A 25,178-nucleotide genomic window follows, 5' to 3' on the forward strand; every position below is an offset into this window, starting at 1 on the left:
CCATTGGGACAGAAGAGAGGCAATAATTCAGAGAATAAGTGACCAGTGGCATAAAGAATTTATAACATGAAACTGATTATTTTTAATTGCATCTAAAATAATTCTGAAATTTCCTTTCTGGAGTGTGAAGGGAATGTTCTTTGATAGCAGCTTAACTCTCCATGCCTTTGTTGAAAAAGGAGTGCAAGCTTCAAAATGAGAAATGAGGAGGCTTATCTTCCAAATGCAAATTTATTTTTATTTGAAATTAAAATGGTTTATTAAAAATAATCTGATGCATCTAACCCTCCCACCCCCCAGGACAGTAGAAAACATGAATACCAACATGCATAAGATTATGCCACTGAGAGATTATTTTAAGCAATTAAAAAGCAAGTTTCTTCCTCTCACAAGCTCTCACTGGCTTCAGGACCTTGGGATTTTGGAATCCTCTATGCAGATATGAGCTATGGACATATAGATCATATAGATTGGATGATACAAATCACATAACTTGCCACATTAAATTGAACTAGAAAATGCTCATCTCCAAACCTCTCTTATGAGTTTTTTTTAGAACATTTAGCACTATATTCCTACCATCTCTCACTGGACCTGGAACATTGAAAATGCTTAATAAACGGTGGCATAATGATGGAAACAATGTACACGATTGACATTTGTTCTTAATGTAGGTAGGATAGGGCTAAACATACATTCTATACTGCTCACAAATGACATGTGTAAACACATTCTATATCATTCACAGGAGACATGAGTGATATAGAATGTGTTAGGCACCAAACCATGTTTAATGCTTTCATTTATTTCCTGTTTCTTTTAAACATTTTATTCTTAATTTCTCATTTGAAAAAAAGTGCCAAGGCAGTTCTACATGTAAATACACTTAATGAAGACATTCCCTCTAAGTTCACCAGTTTAAGAAGGACCCCTGCCATCCCCAGGATGGTTCTGGTGGCCAGTGATTGTCAGGGTTTGTCCAAAACGGAACAACCCTGTCTTGCTAGATCATGTTGCTTTCCCCATGCTCCCAACAGCAAATTTCCTAAAGAAAGGAACCATCTTTCCTTGTTTACCATTGAACCTCCGTGCCCTGATGATGCCGGATATTTAAGAAGTACACCATATAGATGTGTGTGTATGCACATGTGTGTACATAAGGCTAATTTTTCTTATCCTGATATTCATAAAACCATCAAAATAACTATTATCATTAAAAAACACAGAATTGTAGAGATGTACTCCAAAATAAAATTCAGAAACTCTGTCTTCAGTTTCTTTCTACAAGACAAGGAGGGATTGATACTCTTGTCACATTCTTGTGAAACTTATATTAAGAAGTTAATATAAATAAGATGTATGTGAATATCTTCAACGTTTTATTTTCAAGCAATTGGAATTTCAGGATTCCTGGATCACTGGGATTTTAGCAGAGAGAGATTGGTTGGTGGAGAAGCCAAGTGCGCAGATCTTAGAGTAAGCCTGCAGAGTCTGAGTCCGGGTTCCACAGCTGTGTACCCTGAGCAGTGCCCTCGGCCTCATCATTTACATCAAGCATGTCAAACTCGCGGCCCGCAACGAATATTTTTGCCGCCCAGCCAATATAACGGTATGTAAGAAACGTTTTAATAAAAATTTCATGACTTAACTTTTACAATGTCCTGTTATACATAATTATGAATAACGAACTACAACATTCGCTAATGACTGATCACTATAATCGTGTTGCATTCATTTCCCTTACGCGCCTTACGCACAGGCGCACCATTTCTCTCCACTAATACTAGCAGCGAATATTTTAGCAGCCCATTGCCCTGTGGTTAGCCTTGTACTGATTTGCTTGGTATGCGCAACAGGAAATATTTCCCTTTCAGAGAACAAGAAAAATAGGTTTATTTGCATTATGCTTATTAATTTGTACAGGTATTCAGTGTCTGGTAAGTTAATGTTCAAGAAAAAATATTACTTTTTATTAAAATGTTCCATTATTTTATGTTAACGATAACTCATTTATTTCAGCCCTTTGTATTCACCATGTCTCTCTCATAGTAAACCTATGATGAAAATTGAAGCTTTTGTTTTTTTGCAGCCCACATGAACGTAAACCTTGTTTATTTGGCCCGGGTTAGCCTTTGAGTTTGACATGCTTGATTTATACCGTACACCTCCCTCCCAGCGTCCCCGTGGGGCCCCACACATAGGAGCAGCATGTGGGCAGCCTAGGCTTATTGCTTCAGCTGGGTTTGCCAATGCCTTCCACTCGGGAGGGGCCTTTATCTGAGGTACACAAAGACAGTGTGCTTTGCTCCTTAAATCGATTTTACATTTTTCTACAAGAGTCCTCTCCTTAGTAGAGGGCAGACTGCACAAGGGTATTGCAAATTCCCTGGTTGCCTCAGGAGATTGGGCAGAACACCCAGCCATCTCTGTCCTGTTCCAGAAGGTTTCCCTGGAATCTTTGCCCGAGAAGCCTGCACAGCAAGGCTGAGGTACCACGGGTAACGCGGCTCACATCTAGCCATACAGATAGAGCATCTCTAGCTAACAGCATACTTATGGAGATGCTCTTCATTTTCAACCAGACCTGGTTAGGCCATCATGTCCACTTAAACCTCTGCCTCCCGGGCATATCCACATAAACCCCTGCCTGTGCTGTGGCCCCTGGGCTGCTCCAGCCTTTAGGGACTGTGTGCGCAGGCGGGAAGTGGTGTTAGGAAGCATATACAAGGGCTACTGTAGAGGGTACACCGAAGGGTCCTCAGCCAGAATAGCCTGAACTCTACGAGGGAATGAGAGGTTGTTTTTTTTTTTTTTATTTTGCATGTTCCTCTCTTCAGGATTGTCAACAAGAATCCCCTTAACAAAAGGTGGCGTCTGGTTCCTTCTTTTCTCCTAAGTTTACTGCCTGAATAACTACAATGACCCTTGATTCTGAAAAGTGTTCTTGCCCATGACTGGGCATTCTTATGTTGTAAAATAATTTCTCTGCGTCAGTTTTCTCTAACTCCCGCAGCGGGTCTAAGCTGAACCCTGTGTGCTGGGGCACTGGAGTGCCCATCTAGAAGCCCTGGCACAAATCAACTGACCTGTGAACAGCTGTGCAGATAAAACAGCAACATACACACCAGACACGTGTTGTACCCCACATACTCCCCAAGATTCACTACCTGCTCATATCAGACAGGTACACCTTATTACATCAATCCTCACATGGACCCTCAAGTAATACAATTTCTCCATTTTAAACAGACAGGAAAACAGAGTCACAGAGACATTGATGAAGTAGGAAATGAAAAACATTTTTTCTCTTAAAGCTATAGTCAACAAGAAGAAAATCTTGGAAAATCAAGACTTGGCTGCAGAATTGAAGGAATAACAGAAAATTGCTAATTTGTCAGAGTATCAAAATTAGCAGTAAGAAGGCTAAACCCTCAGAAAATACATAGGACTCCCTCGGCAGGCCCTGTCTGCCCCTTTTAAGCCACAGACTCCCCTTAATTAAGTAGGCAGACATTATACTGTTTCTCCCAGGGACTCCAGCAAACATTCTCTGGCTTGGTTTCCATGTGAGTGGGAGGGAGGGAGGGTCTATCATATACATAATGCCAGCCATGCATTTGGAGTTTTCTATATGCTGCTGTTTTCAATTCTTGCACTAACCTTTTAAGGCTGATTTTTTTTTTTTAATCCTCACCCAAGAATATTTTTTCCATTGATTTTTAAAGAGGGTGGAAGGGTGGGAGTAAGGGGAAGAGAGAGAAACATCCATGTGAGAGAGACACATCCATCAGTTGCCTCATGTAACTGGTGCCAGGGATCGAACCCGCAGCTCAAGTTTGTGCCCTTGACCAGGAATGGAACCTGAGACACTTCAGTAGGCAGGCCAATGCTCTAACCACTGAGAACATCGGCCAGGGCAATTTTTTTTAAAAAAGAACTAAAGTTTCTGGTTAAATGACTTGCTAAAAAATTCACACAGCCAGTAGAAAGCTGAGCAAAGCTGTTAACTCAGATCTCTCCATCCTGAATGCCCATGTTTGCCTCATGTACCTCTTACCCTGTCCCATAAGGGAGCTATTTAGAAAAGCGAATTTATGTCAATTCTTTTTTTTTTTCTTCAATTTTTGATAGAACAAAATCATAATAACCACCTCAAAAAATACCATTTCATGCTTCAACTAGAGCTGCCAAACAAGTTAGAAACACATAAAAATAAGGTAAAAGTCATTGGCAATTAACTAAAAGATGTTATTATTCCTTATAATAATGTGCTTTTCTGGTATTTTGCATGGTATTTCAGTAACCCTTTAAAAACACCAGTTCTGGCTTTGGATGGGTGGCTCAGTTGGTTGAGCATTGTCCCATACACCAAAAGGTTGGGGGTTAGATCCCTGGTCAGGGTGTATATGGAAGGTCAGTATTTCTTTCTCACATCAATCTCTCTGTCTTTCTATCTCTTTCCCTTCTTCCCTCTCTCAAAACAAAAAAAAAATCAATGAAAAATACCTTCCGGTGAAGATAAAAAATAAACAAAACCCCAACTCCAGTTCAATCAAACAAATTACACTAGAAGAAGCAAACCAGTGCCGAAGTGCCATCAAGTTGCAAAATTAAGTACATTGTGTTGTTCTTTGTTTGCTTTTGAAGCTAATGAGACAATTTTGACAAACTTCATCCATGGAAAAGAACGAGACAAATGGTTATAACTTGGCTCATTTCTTCTTGTCAAATGCAATCAGCAGACCGCCCGTTATGAACGTGGCTATTGCGAATTGTTCAAATTACATCTGGGCTCTGGCAAATATTCTCAGGAACATTCATCTGATGAAGCTGAAAATCCGTCTAAGATTCCTCCCCTGTGACTCAATCCCGTTCTGCAGGGCCTCTGCCTGGGTTTACAGATGGCTCAGCCTCCTGCCCTGTCAATGGAGTTCGGGGAAATGTGCCAAAACTCCATTTCCATTCTGACTTGCTTCAACCACACAGTCATTAGCTGCTCTCGGAGCACTTAGGAGAACATTTGATAAAGAGGACCCTCGCTGGGTGGGAGAGCTAAGGGATTTCCAAAGTGACAGCCCAAAGCACTGAGAGGGATGGCCTGCAATTTCAGCCACTAAATCACAGGGGTATGGTCGCCTCGCACACAGCCGCCTCTCTTACAAATGGAAGCTTTGATTTGAAAGCTCACTCGGGCAGAGCACAACACAGCAAGGCCAGCGACTCCTTGGGGGGCTCTGTCACCTTTCAATGGCTCCCCCCACTCACGGTTCCTCCCAGCATTGCCCCAGATGGCTGCCCAGGCCCTCAGTCCCTTTATGGAGCCATCGACTCAGGCAAAGGTCGCCAGTGGACAGCTTTCCTCTTTCTCTAGCAGTTCCATATTTCAACTGATTCAAGCATCTTCAAGTGAATTGCTTGATTGATTTCCAAAATGATCACTACAGGTCAAATTCAGCTCAAATGCTCTCCTTTCCAAAGCTTTGAAAATCCATTTGTGCAGCAAGGATGGTAAAACATTTAATGAACTTCAATTCAGACGAGACACATCCTTTTCACTTAAATTTGGCCTTGAAGCACGTTGGCCCACACAAATGCCTAGCAATCTTTTCGGTTACAATGGCTACCTCTTTGACTCTAGTGAAATATATTACAGGTAGCACCGTTTCCCAATTTCTTAAAACAGCATAAATAAATATGTTAGAGAGCATCTTGCTTCGATTCAGAATATTTTGATTCGAGGAGTTTCTAGGGAATTGCTTTCTTTCTTTATCCAGCTTCATTTATGAAGGATGTATCTTCCTATTTTTATATTTCAAAACAAGTGAATTTAGTATTGAAAAAATTATTATAAAACGTATGAACATATACAGAGTACAAATGGATAATTAAAAGAAGAGACAGACACACTCGAATATACTAGGCAGTGTTATATCTGAAAGGGCTTAATGGAAAGTTCTCCTAGCTTAAAAAAAGTGAATTATAATGACCTCAATTTAACAGAGAAAGGGACACTATCTATCTTTCTTAATGGATAGGTGAGAAGCAGGGGCCAACCTTCTTAACCAGGAATTACATAAATGAAATATATGTGCCAGGTAGAGGTCTTACAAAATTCATAAAGATCAAAGAAGAATATAGCTGTAAATCCTAATAGCATTTTCATTTACCTATTTTTCATAATTTGGTCAATTATTATGTGTTCAACTTTGCAATTTAATAACCTGATTTGCATCCATAATGTGAAATAATAAACATTTCCATGTCCTTAAAACAGTTTAAATTGTCCAAACATCTAAATTCAGGATTTTCTTTTTCTATTACAAATAAACCTGTGTTGAACATCCTTACAAATAAATCCACATATGACTCTTCCAGGCGAAATTCTTAGAAATGCCATAAAGATTTTGAAACATTATCTGCAGAGGGTATTTAACATTATGCACTTCTTCACATAGTGACTATGTTTCTACTGAACTCTCACCAGAGTATTTGCATTTTCAAATAATTAATGTATGCTAGCCAAACAAAAGGATTAATTTGCATGTCTTTGTGAGGCTGAGTATTTTTCATGTTTATTGTTTATTTGTATTCCTTTTTAAGGGAAGAGTACGTTGTTCTCTTTGTCCATTTTCCTGTTGTTGAGGATAAAACTTAGTGTCACTGTTATTCATCTATGTGACTTTTCAAAATAATTACCTGCCATATTTGTTGTACAGTTTACTAACCATGTATCTGTCTTTTAATTTCATTTCTGATTTACAATATTCATGTCAAAAACAACGTGTCAAGGTTGTGACAATGCTGTTCATTTATAGTTCAAGAAGCCCTTACAATTGCTGGCATAAATAAATATGTAATTTGTTACCGTTTCCATTAAGGCTTTATTTATTTATTAATTATATAAACTTATAAATTCATTAAGAACAACTTTTGGTACAGAGAAAGAAGTAAAACTCCTATTTTGATTGGCTGTAACTGATAGTCGACCAAATTTGCTCCATGATCACTGTCTCAGTTTTCCTCCGATTTATGAATGTCTCCTTATTCTATATGAAGTTTCACTATATGCCATGTTCTCTTTTTATTAATCAGTCAACCAATGGTCTATGATTTCATACTATATTTTAAATTCAGCGAGATCAAGTTTGCCTATTTACTTATTATTCTTTAAAATCCCTCTGTCCAGTGTTTTAGAATCTTTGCATTCCTCTGAAATGTTCATTGGGTTGCTCTATAATTTCTAATTATTCATACTATAAATGGATTTTGAAAAGATCTGAAAATACACTAACGAGAGAAAATAACAAATAGAAACACATGAAACCTCCCTTATCCAAGGCTGGCACTGTTAATATTTTTGTGCATTTCTTTCAAAATCTCTATCAGGGATGACCCTGCTAGTTTTGCTACGATTCTTCCTTGGCTGGTAAACAGAAAAGTGTTAAAGTATGATCAAAATTATTATGTAGAAAAAAATGTTTGATTCGGTTTATCGTAGAACTGTGATTTATTCTTAAAATACTAGAAAACATAATCAATTTCTCTCAGATGTGAATGTCTAATCTTTTGAGACACGGAAAAAGTAAACAAGTTAATGAGCTAGATTCACTCACACCCTTTTACATTGTTGTTCTGATATATTACATCATGTTTAATTTCACTGGAAACATAATCCAGTTAGTAATGTATCATAAAGATATCCCAGTAGCATGCCAGTCATGCGGAACACTTTCTCTGGTTTTCTTTATTTCCTAACGATGAAGAATTTCACTTGCTCCCAGCACATTACAAAATATAGTGCCATTTAATTCCTAAGTTCATTTCTGTATGTATTTATTCAACAGTATCTTGGTGATAGGAAGTGCTCAATAAACATTTGTCAAATGGAGAAGAAAGAATGAAACACGCCACTTAAATAGAGTGCTGTGCAAAATGGCACATTATTAATGACTACATTGGAAGTCCTAGAAGTGGCTGATGTAGGAAGAAATGTAAGTCTTTATTCAACAGCAAAGTGTGGGAGATGAATAGCGGGCACATGCGATGTGTGATTTATTCATATGCACAAGTAGGAGATTTATAGGTCGCTATTAAGCTACTCGAGTTCCGACTCAGTTTTAGGCTGGTCTTTTGTCATGATTAGCTATGTTGTGACTATGTTAAACAACAGGTCGAATGTGATGAAATATGCAAAATGATTGAACAGATTTTACATGGACATTGTTCCAGCTAAGCCGTGGCTGTATCTCTGCTTGCGTTTAAACAATTAGACTCATGCACATCTACAAAAGCAAAAGCTTCTCTTATCTGGACCTGAGGTCCACTGTCAGAGAGTGGGCTGGGCCTCCCAATTCATCCGTATGTTGAAGTCATAAACTCCAAACTTAGACTGTGACCATATCTGGAGAAAGGGTTTTTATAGAGGTAAAGTTAAAATAGGGAGTTGACCCAGATCCCGTATGACCGGTATCCTTATAAGAAGAGCAAACTTGGATGCAGACATGCACAGACTGAAGACAAAGGGAGGACACAGGGAACAGTCAGCCACCTATAAGCCAAAAAGAGAGCGGGAAGGGCGCCCCTCTTCCACGGCCTCAGAAGGAATCACCACCAGCACCCTGACCTCAGGCTTCTGACTTCCGGACTATGAGAAAATAGATCCTGGCTATTAAGCCACCCGATCTGAGGTGCTTTGTTACAACAGCCTAGCAAATTATGTCCATGAACTAATAGACAATATAATGAGGAAGAATGTTGAGAGAGAATAAGACATCTTTCAACCTCTCATCTTTAGAAAAAAATGAGTCATACCAGCCAGCATACTACCCTCGGGGTCAAACACCATCAGAAAAGTCACTGTTCCAGGTGAGGCCTCTGACTTACCCACCCCATCACTAACCCATTAGGAACTGAAACTCAACTGGTTTCACTGCCCACTTCCACACCGTGTGCCCTGGGATTGGCCAAGGTAGCTGTAACATGTGCTTGCGTATCTGTAAGAGTGTGCAAGCTTGCCATGCTTTCAAAGGGTAGCTCATTCTTGGCTTTGCCCCTGAGGTCTCCAAGTCACCCGTGCATCTCCTATCTGTGTCCTGGCTGACCTAACCAATATAACAATAGGAGAGGAATGCAAGGAGGAGCCATTCCCAATCCCTTCACCCCCAACCCAGGGTCACAAAGAACAGGAAGAGGGTATACATTTTATGAACAGGGTACATGTAATGGCACTGCCCAAGGCACAGGAAAGCCTCCATGGCGAGGTGAGAAGGTCACAGTTGTTAACCTGACATGCGATGCGCAGTAGCGTTTACAGAGACCTGCCACTATCACCTCTCAGCTCTTCCCAAGCTGGGACCCGGCCCACTGTGGCAGCTCATCGCCCTGCAGCGAGGCTGGCCCAGGGCGCCAGGCAAGTGTCACTGACACGTTCTAAGTTCGCAACTCTACCATGCATTACTCTGTGTCATCTTAATAATAGTCAAGTTTTATAATAGCAACAGAGAGAGCAAAGTCATAATTTTCCATGCTTCATGACTCAGAATAATTAATTTAATAACTGTGTCATGTGAGAAGAGTAAAGAAAGAGGAGAGGGGTGTGGATATATATGATCATTGAAGCATATACAGCTGCAAGGAAAACAAATTGCAGGGAGAAGGCTGGAAGTAAAGCTTGCGGGGAAATATTTTCAGATGCTAATTTGATTCTTCTATGGAGCCTTAAAGCAGCAGGGTCCGCAGGTGCACTGTTTATCTCCACATGTTTTTATTTTTAGCAGTTACATAACCTCATGTCTCTAAAAACCAATTAAACACCTTCCTGATCTCTACTGAGAGTTTTCCCTAAGTAGTTCTCTACCCAGGCCGCAACAGAAGGGCGATTCCATTTACAAGCGCCTGCTGGAGGGCGTTTCATCATCAGAGGTGTCGGAAATGTACCAAAATGAGTAAACGGGGCAGAAGCAAAGGAAGACGGCGTTTGCCTGGACTGGACACAGTGACAGTCTCTGGGGTTTGGTGCACAGCAGACACTGAGACGCCAGGTCTCAGATGAGCAGTTCTCTCTGTCCTGCCACACTCTATAGCAGTGGTTCTCAACCTGTGGGTCGCGACCCCTTTGGTGGTCGAACAACCCTTTCACAGGGGTCGCCTAAGACCATCCTGCATATCAGATATTTACATTACGATTCATAACAGTAGCAACATTACAGTTATGAAGTAGCAACGAAAATAATTTTATGGTTGGGTCACAACATAAGGAACTGTATTTAAAGGGCCAGAAGGTTGAGAACTACTGGTCTAAAGGTTTCCAAGAAGGGATTCCTTCAAGTGGGAACACATGTGCCTAAGACCCACACCAAAAACACAGGCTGCTAAAGGGAGTGAACCATTATTCCTATCAGGTTGGTAGTCCTTAAAGCAAATCGACCTTTACTTAATCAGGTAAAACTCAGATCTTGTCTACTTTCATTCAGTTTTATCTTCCTCAGATACAAAAGATACCAGCCTTCTCCCTTCTCCCATACAGACTCTTGATTCCACCATCGAACAGCCGTACTGTAGGCATCCCCTTGTGTATTCAAGGGGCTGCACCTCCCCTCCCCCCGCCAGGCCTCTCTGAGGGCCTGACTCGGGCCAGGGGCCGCAATGGCTTACCGACAGTGTTTGTGGGATCCGGTCAGGGTTTCGATCACGAAGCACTCGCCGTCGTTGAGACAGTAGGCCAGGTCCTTGTCTCGGCAGGGTTTGAAGTGCTCGGACCGCTCAGTGGCATATGTGGTGGTGTCTGTAAGGGAAACACACAGATCGGTGTGGTCAGTGGTGCGTTCTGACACCCCCAGCTCCTGTCACTGCCCTGAATCTCCCCATGGAGGCCCTCTCCTGGCACTGACTATGGGGACGCTAGACAGACCGGATGAAACCTCCCCTGTAATGAAAAAAATGCAATTGGATGTGACCTCCTCCAAATTCATACTGTGAAACCTAATCCCCAAGGTAATGGTATTAGGCAGCGAGGGCCTTTGGCAGAGAGTAGGTCATGACTAACCCAAGACCCGCTTTGTCCATTGGGTCATGTGAAGACACAGCGAGAAGACGACCTTCTATGAACCAGGAAGACCTCACCGGGCACTGAATCTGCAGGCACCTTGACCTCGGACTTCCCAGCCTCCAGGACTATGAGAAATAAGTTTCTGCTGTTCCTTATAAGTAACCCAGTCTTTGGTACTGTTATAGCAGCCTGGACAAACTGCATTGGATTGTCTTATTTCTCCATGAGGTTTTAACAGCTGGGATCACTGGAGACAAGCCTTATCTGAGGATGCATTCACTGTGAAAACCGAAGGACCCTTCAAACTCCTCCAATCTGCTCTCATTACTTTCAGTTTTAACAAACACATTGTGTGCGGGACTGAAACAATGTCCCCGTCCAGTTAGTGTTGCCAAATGTCATCAAACATCTGATCAGTGTCTATTGTGACTGTTTGTGGAAACCATTGTCAGTTTCTGTGAGGTTTTTGGATTGTTTATTTTTGTTTTTCAGTTATAGCTGTAATTGGCTAATAGCCAAGCCAATTATCCCTTCACTTTATCCTTTTGTTATGTAATTAAAATGCAAATGTTCCAAATTCTGAAACAGAATCTTTAATGTGAAATTTTTTTCTGGTGATTATTTAACAGAACCAAATTATTGCCATTTTTTAAGCATTATCTTAAACATGTATTTTAAAATCATAATTACTTACATTTTTTTCAACTAAGCAACACATCTACATCTACTTCCTAAACACAAAACTAGCCATAAGTATGTGCTGTCTGCTAGACACAGACTCTATTATCACGTGTAGACATTCTAGTTTCACGTTTTCAGCAAAAAGTGTATTAGCACTAATCTCACATTCGGAAAAATATATTTTAAAAGTCAAAGATGAAAAATGATTCGGCTTTTGAGCTCTTTTAATTTCCTTTTCACAGGCCTACATTAACACTAATATTCACCAGCACAGGCAATTGTACCTGCTTACTACCCGGAGGCTGCAATGAGCCCTTCCTGGCCATCATCCACACTGAGGGGGCAGTGATCTTCCTAAAAGGAGATTCACTCCTGTCCTTAAACATCTAAAACTCCTCTGGGAGCCCCATTCCCATAGGAATAACTCAAAATCCCATAGTGGGGCAAAGAAAGACATAGGCCATGTGGAATTTTGCCTGTCTAATCTCATCTTCTTGCACCCTAAAACACACCCCCTAATTTCTGTTATTTCATTTCCCCAAATACCAGGAACTATCACACTGCTCCAATCTAGACCATCTTTAGCTTTGCTGGAAGACACCGAGAAATCGTTCAGAGCGCACGTTATTTTCCCCTTGCGTCCCTCTAGCACTTCTTATCGCTGGCATCACTGTGCTTAATGCTACAAGCAACCATTTGTTCACGTTTGTTCCTTTAGTCTGTGAGTTCCTTGAGGCCAGACTGAGCCTGAGCCTTAATCAGAACTGGTGCTCAGTAAAAACGTTTTCAGTAAATGTGATCACTCTAACATCACCAACAGTTTAAATGCCAGGATGAAAGATATGATAGTTACGATCATATGAACATTAATGCGCATCCTACAATAAAATGTTAGATATAACTTCACATTAATGTTATCATTTTAGTATACTCATTTTAACATTGATGAATATTGAAAAATAAATATTATCTTCAGATTCAGACAGATGCTCACTCATATACTACTCATATTCCATGAGCATTGAAGAACCCACTTCTAATATCCTTTCTTGGTGATACAATGGGGACTTATTTTTTCCATTTCAAAATACCTGCCCATTAATACTTTGTCACAAAATAAAGGCTCTGTAAAACAGACATATCTTCTGTTTTCCAAGATAAATCTACAGGATGATTTGTTATTTAAGACAGTATGTGATAAATAGTTTCACAGGCTCAATCTCTCTTTCCATGGGAAATACTTAAAATTCAAGAGCTCCAAGCAAAAGATTCAGTAGGGAACACCACACAGTTGACTGCTACTGTGACTGCTGAAGTATAGTAACTCATGATCAAGTTAATTAAGTTTTCCTTTAATTTCTATTATCCATTTATTGATATCCACTGATCATTTCTCTAAGAACAGCTCTTCATTAACATGACCTACAGCATAAAAAGTGAGATCCTTCTTTCATAATCAGTGGTTTTAACAAGCTACAGGCTCTAAGAGCAATACGATGGCAATGCAATTACAATCAATTAGTTTCATCTGACGACTACTGTCTCCAGTGGTTACCTCCCAATTCTACCAACTGCTTTCCCCTTCATGTCATCCTCTATCAGAGGTTCAGAGACCCAGGTAAATGCCTCTGCAAACACCCAAGTTGGGAGAGAATAGAGATTGTCAGGCTTAACATACTCAGGTTTCCTATTTCCACTGCTCACAGAACCTCAAAATTAAATTAAAATGCACCTGCTTATCCTTCACAATAACTTGACTGAATTAAAAGAAAATTCCATTAGTTGAGTAACTGAATATAATAAAAAGTAATGGGATGTTGGGCTTAATCTTTCTATCCTATATAATAAAAGGCTAATATGCAAATATGAACGGCAGAATGACCGGTTGCTATGACGCGCACTGACCACCAGGGGGCAGGCGCTCAACACAGGGGCTGCACCCTGGTGGTCAGTGCACTCTCACAGGGGAGCACCGCTTAGCCAGAAGCTGGGCTCACCACTGGCAAGCGCAGCTGTGATGGCAGGAGCCTCTCCCGCCTCTACTGCAGAACTAAGGATGTCTGACTGCCAGCTTAGGCCCGATCTCTGGGGAGAGCGGGCCTAAGCCCTCAGTCAGACATCCCCCAAGGGCTCCTGGACTGCGAGAGGGCGCAGGCCAGTCTGAGGGACCCCCCAAGTGCACCAATGTCATGCACCGGTATCTAGTAGGTAAACAAACTGCAATTACCAATATATTTTAAATCTTTGAATTCACCTGAGCATTTGACCATATGGTACCCGTATAGCACTACTCACCTAAAATTACAGACATTGGGCAAGGTAAAGAAAACTCACCAGGACGGAGGGGAAGAGAAAAAAATGCATGTATAGAGATTTTCTAAAAGAGAGGCCTGAAAGATAAAGGAATGTTAGGCTTAAAATGAACAAAGATGGTGCTAAGGAAGGCCCTTCCAAGCACATGACCGAAGGTCCAGGTCTCAGGTCAAGGAAGTCCATTGCTGGCAGGGGGGGTAGGGCTTGCACTTGGGGCTGCAGGGGTTGTGCAATTATCCAGACCACTCGTCTGGCACTAGTTATCTGTAGAGTTAAATGTGTTTTCTTATATTTTTATGGGCTTCAGTCTCTACCCCTAGGGAGGTCAGGGAGAGTGCCTTGCTTTTAAGTTTTGTATTTTTTCCACATCATGTAGCCTACAAAGTAAGCAATCAGTACAGTAATTAAACGCACAGTGGGAGGTGGTGGTGCTTACTGCATTAAAGGCGAAATGGGAAGAAAATGTAAGGCTGGAAGACAGAAATCCCTGCAGATTTTGCAATGAAAGTTAATTTATTAATGAATTAAAACAATGACTGGTTTTCCCCTTAAGTACCGAGTGGAACCTGAAGATTGCGGATGGAGGATTTCTATGTTGCAGGCACAATGCCACACACAACGGGGAGCACAGATTTTGTTGTGGGAACAAGAGTGCCAAACGGGCTATTACAGATAATAACTGCAGCAGATAATCAAAGAAAGGGGGAGTGTCATTTGGGCTACAGTTATCTTGGAGGGCTTCCCAAAGGGCTGGCCTTTGGGCGAGGTCTTAAAGGGGAATGATTTCATTGGCCCAGGAAAAGGAATGGCACCTTCTGATCTGAAGAGAGGCAGACCTAAGCAAGGAGAATGATGAGGCCCGCGTCGACCCTAACACACTCTTCACATTCCTGGCTTGAAAATGTCAGTTTCATCAAGCAGTTCTTTCCTTCCCCCACTGAGTTCATGACATGACAATTCTCCAAGAAAAGTTAAGAATCTGGTGGTGCATCTAAAAGCTTTCAGGATTAGGAAAATGCTTTTACAGGCCAGAAGCCATTTCAATAAGGTCATTGGCTCCAGCAGTGGGTCTGCGGAAGCCCTGGGGGGAATAAACCTGCTGCTCTACATTACAATCCCCCCGGAATCTGCCACTCCGTGCCCCCCAGGAGGGAGCACTGGCATGGGACTGAGCTAGGAAATACTGAAGGGCCCAGGAAAGCTGCAAGGAAAGGGAAACAAACCATTTCTCAGCTGGCAAGAGGCAAAGATAGCTCTGTCCCGTGGCCCAGCCGAGATCAGACGGCTGTTCACTTTGCTGGCGTGGGAGAAATGGGGAGTGCTGGGTGAGGAATTTCAAGTTCAATTGAGTCTCAGGCCTGCTGTGAGGACTGAGGGTACCTTCTGTGTCCCAGAGCTACCATTTCTCACCGCCCACGTAAACAGGACTCTTGTTAAATTTGCATGGCCTACCTGCCACCTTCCCCTTTGAAAGGTTGCTTTTAGAAACTCCTCTCTGGCTTAAGCAAACGCTCCCAGGACAGAACTTGCTCAGCGGAATCGCATTTATTTGGGAACGGCGGAGCTTATTAATTTCTGGGTATTTCCCCTTCTACCTGCACATGCACGCACATGCCCATACAAACTGAGTCCAGCTCCAATAGGTGTAATAGCAGCTGCTGTCACTGAAGCCGTTGGCGCGGGGTGGGCTCTATGCTCTGTGCTTCACACACAGGGTCCTGCTCCCCACATCGCTGTACTGAATGGCTTCAGTCTATGTCACTCTCTCTAAATCCACTGGATATTTAAACATTTCCCATCTCCTTGGACTCTCAGAAGAATCTGACATTCAGCTGCTGCCTTCATGATGAAAGCTTTCACTGGCTCCGATGGTGTCACATAGCCTTGACGTTCCCCTTGCTTTTTGGTTTCTGTAACCTCGGCCTCATCTAATTTGTATGTAAAAGCTGGCTAACTTAAGAACAGGCTTCAAATAACTCCTGGTCTACTCTCAGCACAGTGCTAAGCTTTTCCTTTAGCTGTGTCTGGCCTTAAAACAACAGTATGAGTTTTTGCTGTTATTTATGCTTTTATGCATATTTTACAAATGGAGAAATCAAGTCTCACAGCTTTACTTACATCACTGGCACACGATCACATGACTCTGACCTTGCAGCTTGCTCTATTGTACTGTTCTTCAGGGGCCGCGTTTCTATTTCTATTTGTGTGATTTTTTTTGTTTGTTTGGGTTGGTTTTCAGGTTTACTTATTCCCTGACTGAGGACTACTCCGGGTGTGGTCCTCAGGCCAGCAGCAGAGCACTGTCTGGGGGTGTATTAGAAGCATAACTGTGAGCCCCACCACAAACCTACCACACCAGACCCAGGCAGGGAGGTCAGAAGTCCCCAGGTAGTTCTGCAAGGTAAACTCTGAGAACTGGCTGTCTGGGTGGTCCTGCCTGTTATCTCCTACGCACCTTACGCCTCCAGCTAAAAGGTTTCTCTAAATGCCAGTCTGCCTACCTCTCCTTTCCTCCTGGTTATCCCGAAGGGACCTAAAAATTAACTCGTAGGAAATTGAACTTCAGGATTCTTTCTCGGCTAACGTTACATCATTGATCCCTCAGTGCATATAGGGAGCCCCCTTCACCTCACCTCCGTGTGCAATCACCAACTACTGGTGATTCTACTTCCTGAATAGGTCTTGAGCCTGCCACACACTCACAGCAACCTGCAGATTTCACCCATGGCACATATTAGGATCCAGCGAAACATTCTGGGAAATCCTCTGAGTTCCACTAGGTAATTCTGCTCTTTACAAATTCCTTCAGATTGTCCTGCCAAGTAGAGGCTCTTCTCAGGGGCACTTTGCCCATTTAGGCCAAGGCCCCATGCCCTTCATTTTTCTATTTGGCTTTCATTCTAATGAGCAGAGACCATTGGACTGCTACTCAGAGACTTGAACCACAGATGACATTTAGGCCTGGCAAGTCCAGGCTTGGAGCTTATTTGTCAAAGTCTAACAGAAATGAGTCTTGCTCCAGGGGAAAGCCTCAGATTCTCTACTGAAAATCATAACCTTCATTATTTTCATCTGTTTGTCCCATGGACCATAGGCTTCTGGAAGATAGGAACATAATTTTCAGTTGCTTGTTGTTGTTGCTGTGTGTGTGTGTGTGTGTGTGTGTGTGTGTGTGTGTGTGTGTGTGGTGTTGCTAGTGCTTACTCGGCTGCCCAATATAGAGAATGAATATTTGCTGTATACCAAGGGTTTGTGTCCTCCCCCAAATTCCTATGTTAAACCCTAACACCTAATGTGGGGGTATTAGGAGGTAGGGCCTGTGGGGTGATTAGATCATAAGGGTGAAGCTGGCATGTAGGATTATTGCTCTTAAAAGAGACCCCGAAGGCTCCCTCACCCCTTCCACCACTGAGGGCACAGCAGGAAGATAGCCATCTATGAGGTGGGCTCTCACTAGACCAGGGGTGGGCAAACTTTTTGACTCGAGGGCCACAATGGGTTCTTAAACTGGACCGGAGGGCCGGAACAAAAGCATGGATGGAGTGTTTGTGTGAACTAATATAAATTCAAAGTAAACATCATTACATAAAAGGGTACGGTCTTTTTTTTTTAGTTTTATTCATTTCAAACGGGCCGGATCCGGCCCGCGGGCCGTAGTTTGCCCACGGCTGCACTAGACTCTAAGTCTGTTGAAGTTTTGATCTTGAACTTCCAGCTTCCAGACCTGTAGAAATGTATTTATTTTCTGTTGCTTATAAGCCACCCAGTCTACAGTATTGTGTTATAGCAGCCAGCATGGCCCAAGAACATATCCTCGCACCAACCCTGAATGATAGACTTTTACCTACTAGAGACGAGGTTTTTAAAATCCCCAGACAGACTTCATCCTCCCTAGTAAGACAGCCTTGCTGGGGTGTTGGGTTGTGAGTTGAGTACCCCTAGGCTGAGGAGCGCTTAGGAAAGCAGGGCACACTATGCTGAATGCATAGCTTAAAAATCCAGGACGCAAGAGGCCTGCAGGAGGAATTGCCGTGGACACAGGAGCAGCAACCACTTACACTGGTCAGAAGAGGAGGATGCTTAGACATTTTTAAATGATTACCTCTAGTTCCAAACAAAACCACAGAGGAGCTGGGTGGGACATTACGTGTGCTCCTTTAGGAATGTCACAGTCTGGCTGCCAGCAGGATCATTTCCCACTTTCCAGATGTCCCCTCACTTGCATGAGCAGCACCAGGTACCCAGAAAGTCTGATACCTTCCACCAAGGAGGGAACATGGCCCTCTGAAGTGACAGGCCGGTACTGAATTCCGAAAGGAAGGAGAGAGCAGGGGGTGTGTCGTGTGCCCTTTCCGGCTTCTCCATCACAGAGCCCCCAGCTCACAGCCTCCAGGTCTGTCCCTCTCTTCCAGGTCAGGTCCATGGGGTGTTCATGAGATGCCTTTCAGGCCTGAATTACACAGCTCTCCTTCCCACACGCCCCTAAGCAACTTCCTCGTGGGATGTGATTTCTCATGCAATAATGTCTTTCACCACAGGATGGCTGACCATGGTGGGGACAGGGTTTCATTCTGTGACATCTTTATTTCCCAGATGACGTTACGTGACACAGAGTGGGTGAACACCCCTGGCGCAGGCAGCAACAGCCTCCCCCTGGTCTTCCTGAGCCCCCCTGAGAACCTCCGGCTCAGTCAACAGGTGACACAGCCACCTTGAGGGCACACTTGAGCTCTCTTCCTGCTGTGCCTGATGCTCCCTGGGCCCTCACTATGCAAGATTAGCAAACACTGCCCCCGTGTTCAGCTATTCCCCACCCAACTTCCTCACGCTAATCCCAAGTGACAGCCTGAGCACAGGCGGAGCACAAAGCTCCCTTCCCGCCGCAGCTGGCCCTCCGTTAGTGCTCTCCACAACTCCAGAACCATCAGGCCCCTCCAGGCGGGGACTTTACACACCATTGACCTTTCTTTCCACGGCCGGTGTGTCTCCGCCTGGCAAAACATTTCTAATTGCTTCACGCCTAGTTCAAAAGTGAGCTCCCACGGAAGCCTTCCCCACATCCTGAGGTTGGCAGGAGCTGCCAGGATTTGGTGTCCGGTAACACTTCCTTCCTGCCTTTCATACTGTACTAATCACTCTGAATTCCAATTTAACGCTGTCTGTCTGCTCCCCACACTTCCCAGGCTAGACGATGCAAGGCCATCTCTATGTCCCCATAATTAACCTCAGGACGTAGCATATAGTATATGCTTCACCTATGCTTTCTGAGTGTTATACTGGCTGTCACAGTGGTAGTTATACCACCACAGGCACACCCATACCCTCCGCATGGCAAGGTAACACCACCTGGAAGCTCCATCTCAGTAATGTTTCTGGAGAGAAATGAAACCTATATGTGCTAATGTGACTGTCCTTGAGGCTGACTGCTAGTAATCAGCATAATTTTTTATGTCCGGGGGTACAATAAAAATGCTTTAATGTTTTTTGATACACATTTATATGTTTATTTACTCAAGAAATGTCTCCCAGACTCAAATTTCTTGCCTGTCAAGTATGTGCAGAGTTGATATGGTCTGGAAATGACAGGGCCAATCAGAATGAACCTGGCCATAGCTTACAGGGGTCCTGGAGACCACCGGTGGCCCAGGTGTTAACTCTGTGGTCTCTGGATTAATCCTGAGGATGATGGGGAAGCCTGGTGCAGCGCACCCTGGGTGTGTGGAGAAACTTCACGGAGGGGGTTTTGAGCAGTGGTTACTCGCCAACTACAATCAGTGCAATATTTTAACAGTGAATGTAATTGATGAAGCATGCTACTGCATGTCAGACTTTCTCGTGGTCTCAATTTGTCTCAGCTGCTTTAGTTGCAGCAATTCAAACCAGAAAAATCTTAGGATAATAGAAACCCTAGAAGTTAACATTTGAAAATGATGTTTGAAATAAAGCCATTAATCAGATATAAATATCTTCATTTTTCAGAAGAGAAATAGAAGCACAGAGTGATCATTCAGTATTCTTGGATCTCACAGCTGGTAAATGGAAAGGCAGGGGTAAAAACCAGAGAAGCAAAACTCCATAACAGACATTCTTCATCCTCCCTCGCTCCACAGTTCTATCTGCACTGAGCCGGGATGTGTTTAAGGTGTTTGTATTCGAGCCTCTACCCGCCACACTCTATTAGTCATTCTATCATTGTGAGTAAATGTGAGAGTAATTAGGATGTGATCATTTTTCATCGTCTCACACATCCACCCAAGACCCATTTTTCTGGGCACATCCTGAAACACTTTACAAACAGTAAAGTACATATAGTTTTTGACACTGAGAATTTCTATGACTGTACCTTTCAAATGTCCTTGTCATGCTATTACAGCTTTGAAATAATGTCTAAACATTGACAAATTCTAAAATCTCTTCATAAAAAGGTACATCACTCACATTAGCGAGGTAAAATCCTACTTCCCCCCATAATATCCTTAGGTCTTGTCTGAATCCTCTATTTTCATGTTCAGGAATCCAAGAACCTTCTTCTCCATATGGGGCATGAAGGAGGCACAGGCATTGCAGCCACATGGGCCTTGGTTTAAACCCTTGCTAATAGCATTGGCTAATGAGGGCAAGGACCATGGTAGAAGTAGAAAAAATGTTCCAGGAGAGTTCAAAGAGAGGGCAGCGCTGTCAGCAGGGGTTTAATGGCTCAGGTGCATTTCTTTGTAAGAAGAACTGGAGAGGGTTGAGGTAGAAACTAGATAGATCTTAATGCTGTCTTCCCATAGGAAACATGTTTTTACTTCTGTTGTAGAATTACGTAGGATTCTTTGAGAGACTGAGATTAACCACCATTCTACTCTCTGTTTAGGCTTTTTTAGATTCCACATGTGACATCATAGAGTATGTGTCTTTCTCTGTCTGACTTAGTTCACATAGCATAATGCCCTCAAAAGCTATGCCTACCCTTGGCCCATCCCTTGGAATCTTGTCTATAATTCTGGGTATGAAAAAAAAGAAGTCAATAAGATAAGTTTCCCAAAAAAACTGTCAGAGAGATCTTAGGCAGTAACTCCAGCTGGCTGCAAACATGATGAAAATCATAGTAAAGTGTTGTAGAAGACTAATAGATAGTCGTTCCAGTACATGGACCATGTGGTCAAGCTATCTTGTATCTATCTCCAGCTCCTACTCTAGCTAGCTGAGTGCGACATACACAGGAGAAAATAAAGAAATGCTAGATCAGGTGGAAGATTCTTAGAAACCATGGCAATGAGAAGTTCCCACAGGAGAAGAGGGCATCTGCACGCAACCAAAGCATCTGGGCCACGAAATCATGAAGGGACATCAGAAATACACTGACAGTAAAGGGACCTTGGAAACTTAAGGCACTTGAACTTCAACATGTCCAAACTTCAAAAGAAAAGACCCAAACATTGCTAACTAAAAATATAGAAAATCAATCATGCAATTTTAACCTCTAAAATGCCACATTTGTCAAAACAGACAATTTCTTCACTCACTGAAGTCCTTTATCATTTGGACAATTTCCAGGTCTTAGGGATATGCCATTTGGTTATAAAACAATGACATCATCCCCCAAATCTCCTTACATGAAAAACCCTGTACATCATTCACTCCACTTCCTTAAAAGGTGGCATTCTCCGCACCCCTGTTCATCCTCGCAGTGACACTGTGGGATTCCTCCAACCGAAGGCCGGAAGGCTTGTGTTTAGGTCCCACACCCGGACTCTGCGTTAGCCTCAGTGTGTGGAATGACATGTGCCTACGCCAAAAGATCTAACTCAAAGCTCTGCATTGTACCTTTGCTACCTACAGGCACGTTGAGCCTGAGTGCACTGAATAGGAGGAAATGTGTAATTCACAAGGCTTCCTAAAATGAGAAAAGGAGACCCTGATTGGTAGTGGGTCTTACACAGTGCTTGACGCCAAGCACTTCTTTCCCTTCTTTACCTTTACACTAAGTTAACACATTTAATTGCACATCAACTTAATATTCAGTTCTGCAGTTTCTCTGCGTGATGCCAATTAAAGTCATTTATTTATTTAACAATTTATCATGCAGTGATTCCTATAAGGCTGCTGAGTGCTGTGCTAGCTCCTGGGGTAGAAGTGAGCCCTCAGTTCAGAGATTATGAGGCATGTGCTAGCCCCCCATTTCCCCCCCGTCCCCCGCCCCCCACCCCATAAATAAGCCTGTGAGCCTGTGGGTTTCTGGGTGGCCTGCTAAGTGCTGGGACCGGGGAGAGGAGCAGCAAATGTGCTCCCAGCACCCAGGGTGGCCTGCATTTGTTATTGTTAATCTTCATTCGAGGATATTTTTCCCATTGATTTTCAGAGAGAGTGGAACGGAGGGAGGGGGAAGGAAGAGAGAGGAAAACAACATTGATGTGAGAGAGAGACATCAATTGGTTGCCTCCAACACAGGGTCAGGAATGAGCCTGCAACCCAGGTAGGTGCCCTTGACTGAAATCGAACCTGCAACCCTCCAATGCTCTGGCTGACATTCTAAACGCTGAGCCACACCAGTCAGGGGCATGTTGGCTGCATTCTTAGCAGTTTGGGGGGGACTAGATATGGCTACAGAATTTCAAAATACAAATGTGCCTTACAGGGCAGCTCAAGGATCTCCTGTTTGGTACTAAATAGGTCAGATTGATCAAAAGTGGGAGCCCCTCCCAGTCACCAGAACTGTGATGTTGTCACAAGCTGACAGCCTGCAACTCCAGTGCCACACTCATCTCAGCAAAGGAACTGAGACTTTTTTACATTCCTCCTCAAACATTCTGTTTATGTTTTTGTGGCGAGGGAAGAGAGGTACTTATGTTTCAATCATGATTGTCTTACTAGCCTATGAAAATGCAGCAGGCAGATGGGTGTTTGGAATGCACCTGCCACAGAGGAGAGGTCGTGGACCTTGGACTCTCACCTCAATCATGTCCACCTGCTTTTCAGCAAGTTCTGGATTTTTCTAAATTTTATTTATACAATGTTATTATACTATTACTTATAATTCATTTTTCTAAGAGTTTAAAGGGCCCAATGTGTTATTGGCTTCTAGCAAATATCAATTTTATGTAATATATTTTCTCCTTCAAAACTTTCAATTATAAATTTTTCCAAAGAATACCTATATTATAAAAGGCCAGTGGCCCTAACGCCATAACGCCGTAACAACCAAATGACGGGTCACCAGGAGGTGCATGGAGCACCTCTTGGTCCCTACCCTGTGGCCCACAAGCTCCAATGGCAGCAGGCTGGTAGCATGGTGATGCAAGCGTGGGTGGGAAGGGCTGCGAACGCAGTGGGGTGGCAGGTGGGTGGGCAGGGCGCACGATTTTGCCCGCTGGGCCTCTAGTATATACATATATGTCCAGTATAAAAAATGCTCACCATCATGAGTCATTATGGAAATGAACATTGAAAGTACAGTGAAATACCACATCACACCCACTAGAATGGATAATAACAAGTGCTGACAGAAAGAATGTAGAGAAACTGGAAACATCATCCCTGCTGGTGAAAAACAAAACAAAGAAAACACACACAAAAAAAACATGCAGCTGCTTGTCACACAGTTTGGTGGTTCCTCAAAATGATTAACAGCGTTATCATAGAAGCCAGCAATTCCCTCCTAGGTGTGTACCCAAGAGAATTGAAAATAAATGTCCATGCAAACCAAAAGTTCATATTTGTACATAAATGTTCATAAAAGCATTATTCGAAGTGGAAAAAAATGGAAACATCAGGTGATGAGTGGAGAGAAATGTGGTATATCCAGACAGTGGAATATTATTCAGCAATAAAAGTAATAAAGAACTCATATGCTACAGCAGAAGAAACCTTGAAAGTGTTATGCTGAGTGGAAGAGGCTAGACATAAGGACACTGTATGATTCCTTTGATATGAAATGTGTAGACTAGGCAGATGCACAGAAACATAATGTAGATCGGTGGTTGCCAGAGGGTAGGAGGCGTGAAAACTTTCCCATCTTTCAACCTTTGTTTTCTATATACTCTTTTATATTTTCGGTTTATTGACAGGCAAAGGGAGACACAAATGGCTCAATATTTTAGATTCTGCATAAAATTCACAGTAAATTCCATGCTAAGCCATTGAAAGGAAGTGTTCACACTATTTGAGAAAAAGAAGGAAAACCCATCATGTACTTCCCCAAAGTGGCTTGCATTATTGACTAAACTTTACTCCCAGACCTCTGCTTCAGAGCAAATACTGCTTTGAGAAAATTGGTCCATTCTCTGTGCCTGCTGGAAAGCAATTAAAGCCGAAATTAAATAGCTATAATCACACGTTCATTTCTGACCCTTGTCTCTTCATTTGCAGAAAGAGCTGCTATGTATTGAAGTGTCTGTGGTTCATTTAATGATATAAGTATTAGAAAAGACAGTGGTTTTTAAAAGTAGTGATGAGACAATTTGGAATTATAAAATATATTTTTATTGACTTCAGAGATGAAGGAAGAAGGAGAGAGAGTTAGAAACATCAATGATGAGAGAGAATCATTAATAGGCTGCCTCCTGCAGGCCTCACAACCTGGGCACAGGCCCTGACTGGGAATCGAACTGTGACCTCCTGGTTCATCATAAGTCGATGTTCAACCATTGAGCCACGCAGGCTGGGCGACAATTTGGAATTTTTAACAGAAATTCTAGTTAAGGTGCAGATAAGAGGCTAGCAATCCTCCAGATTTTGCTTCTCTGATGGTGAGAGTCCTCAGATCCCCTTCTCTCTGCCCAAATATAAGCTGTGCCCCGTCAGCACTACGAAGTAGGAACAGGACAGAACCACCCTCTTCACACCTTAGGTTTGGCAATGGGAGAAGATCCTCTGTCCCCCCCTCCCCCCGACCCCCCCCCCACCGACTCTGGGACTCTGTAACCTCTGCTCTTCCTTGGTATGACTTTTTCTTGTACACACCTAGGAGCATCCACTTTTATACCCACCCTTATCCATCCTAGTTGTGAGCCTCAACCAAAAATTAAATTTCATTCCTAGAGCCCAGGGTGAGGAAACTCTAGCCCACAGGCCCATTCTGAACTGTATCTTGTTTTGTAAATAAAACTAGATGGGAGCACAGCTAAGTTCATTCCTTTGTGCACTGTCTGTG

General features: G+C 42.8%; 1 protein-coding gene across 1 annotated transcript in view; it reads right to left on the reverse strand.

The window, feature by feature from the left end:
• The window catches only part of NRG3 (neuregulin 3), a 1,052,897-nt gene that overhangs the window by 559,866 nt on the left and 467,853 nt on the right, over nt 1-25,178 (reverse strand). Inside the window, exon 2 of the mRNA XM_059662180.1 lies at nt 10,654-10,783. Coding sequence (XP_059518163.1) covers nt 10,654-10,783 — 130 coding nt within the window. The remainder of the gene's footprint in view (nt 1-10,653; nt 10,784-25,178) is intronic.

This window comes from Myotis daubentonii, chromosome 13 (genome assembly GCF_963259705.1).
Source record: "Myotis daubentonii chromosome 13, mMyoDau2.1, whole genome shotgun sequence".
In the NCBI taxonomy this organism is placed as follows: Eukaryota; Metazoa; Chordata; class Mammalia; order Chiroptera; family Vespertilionidae; genus Myotis; species Myotis daubentonii.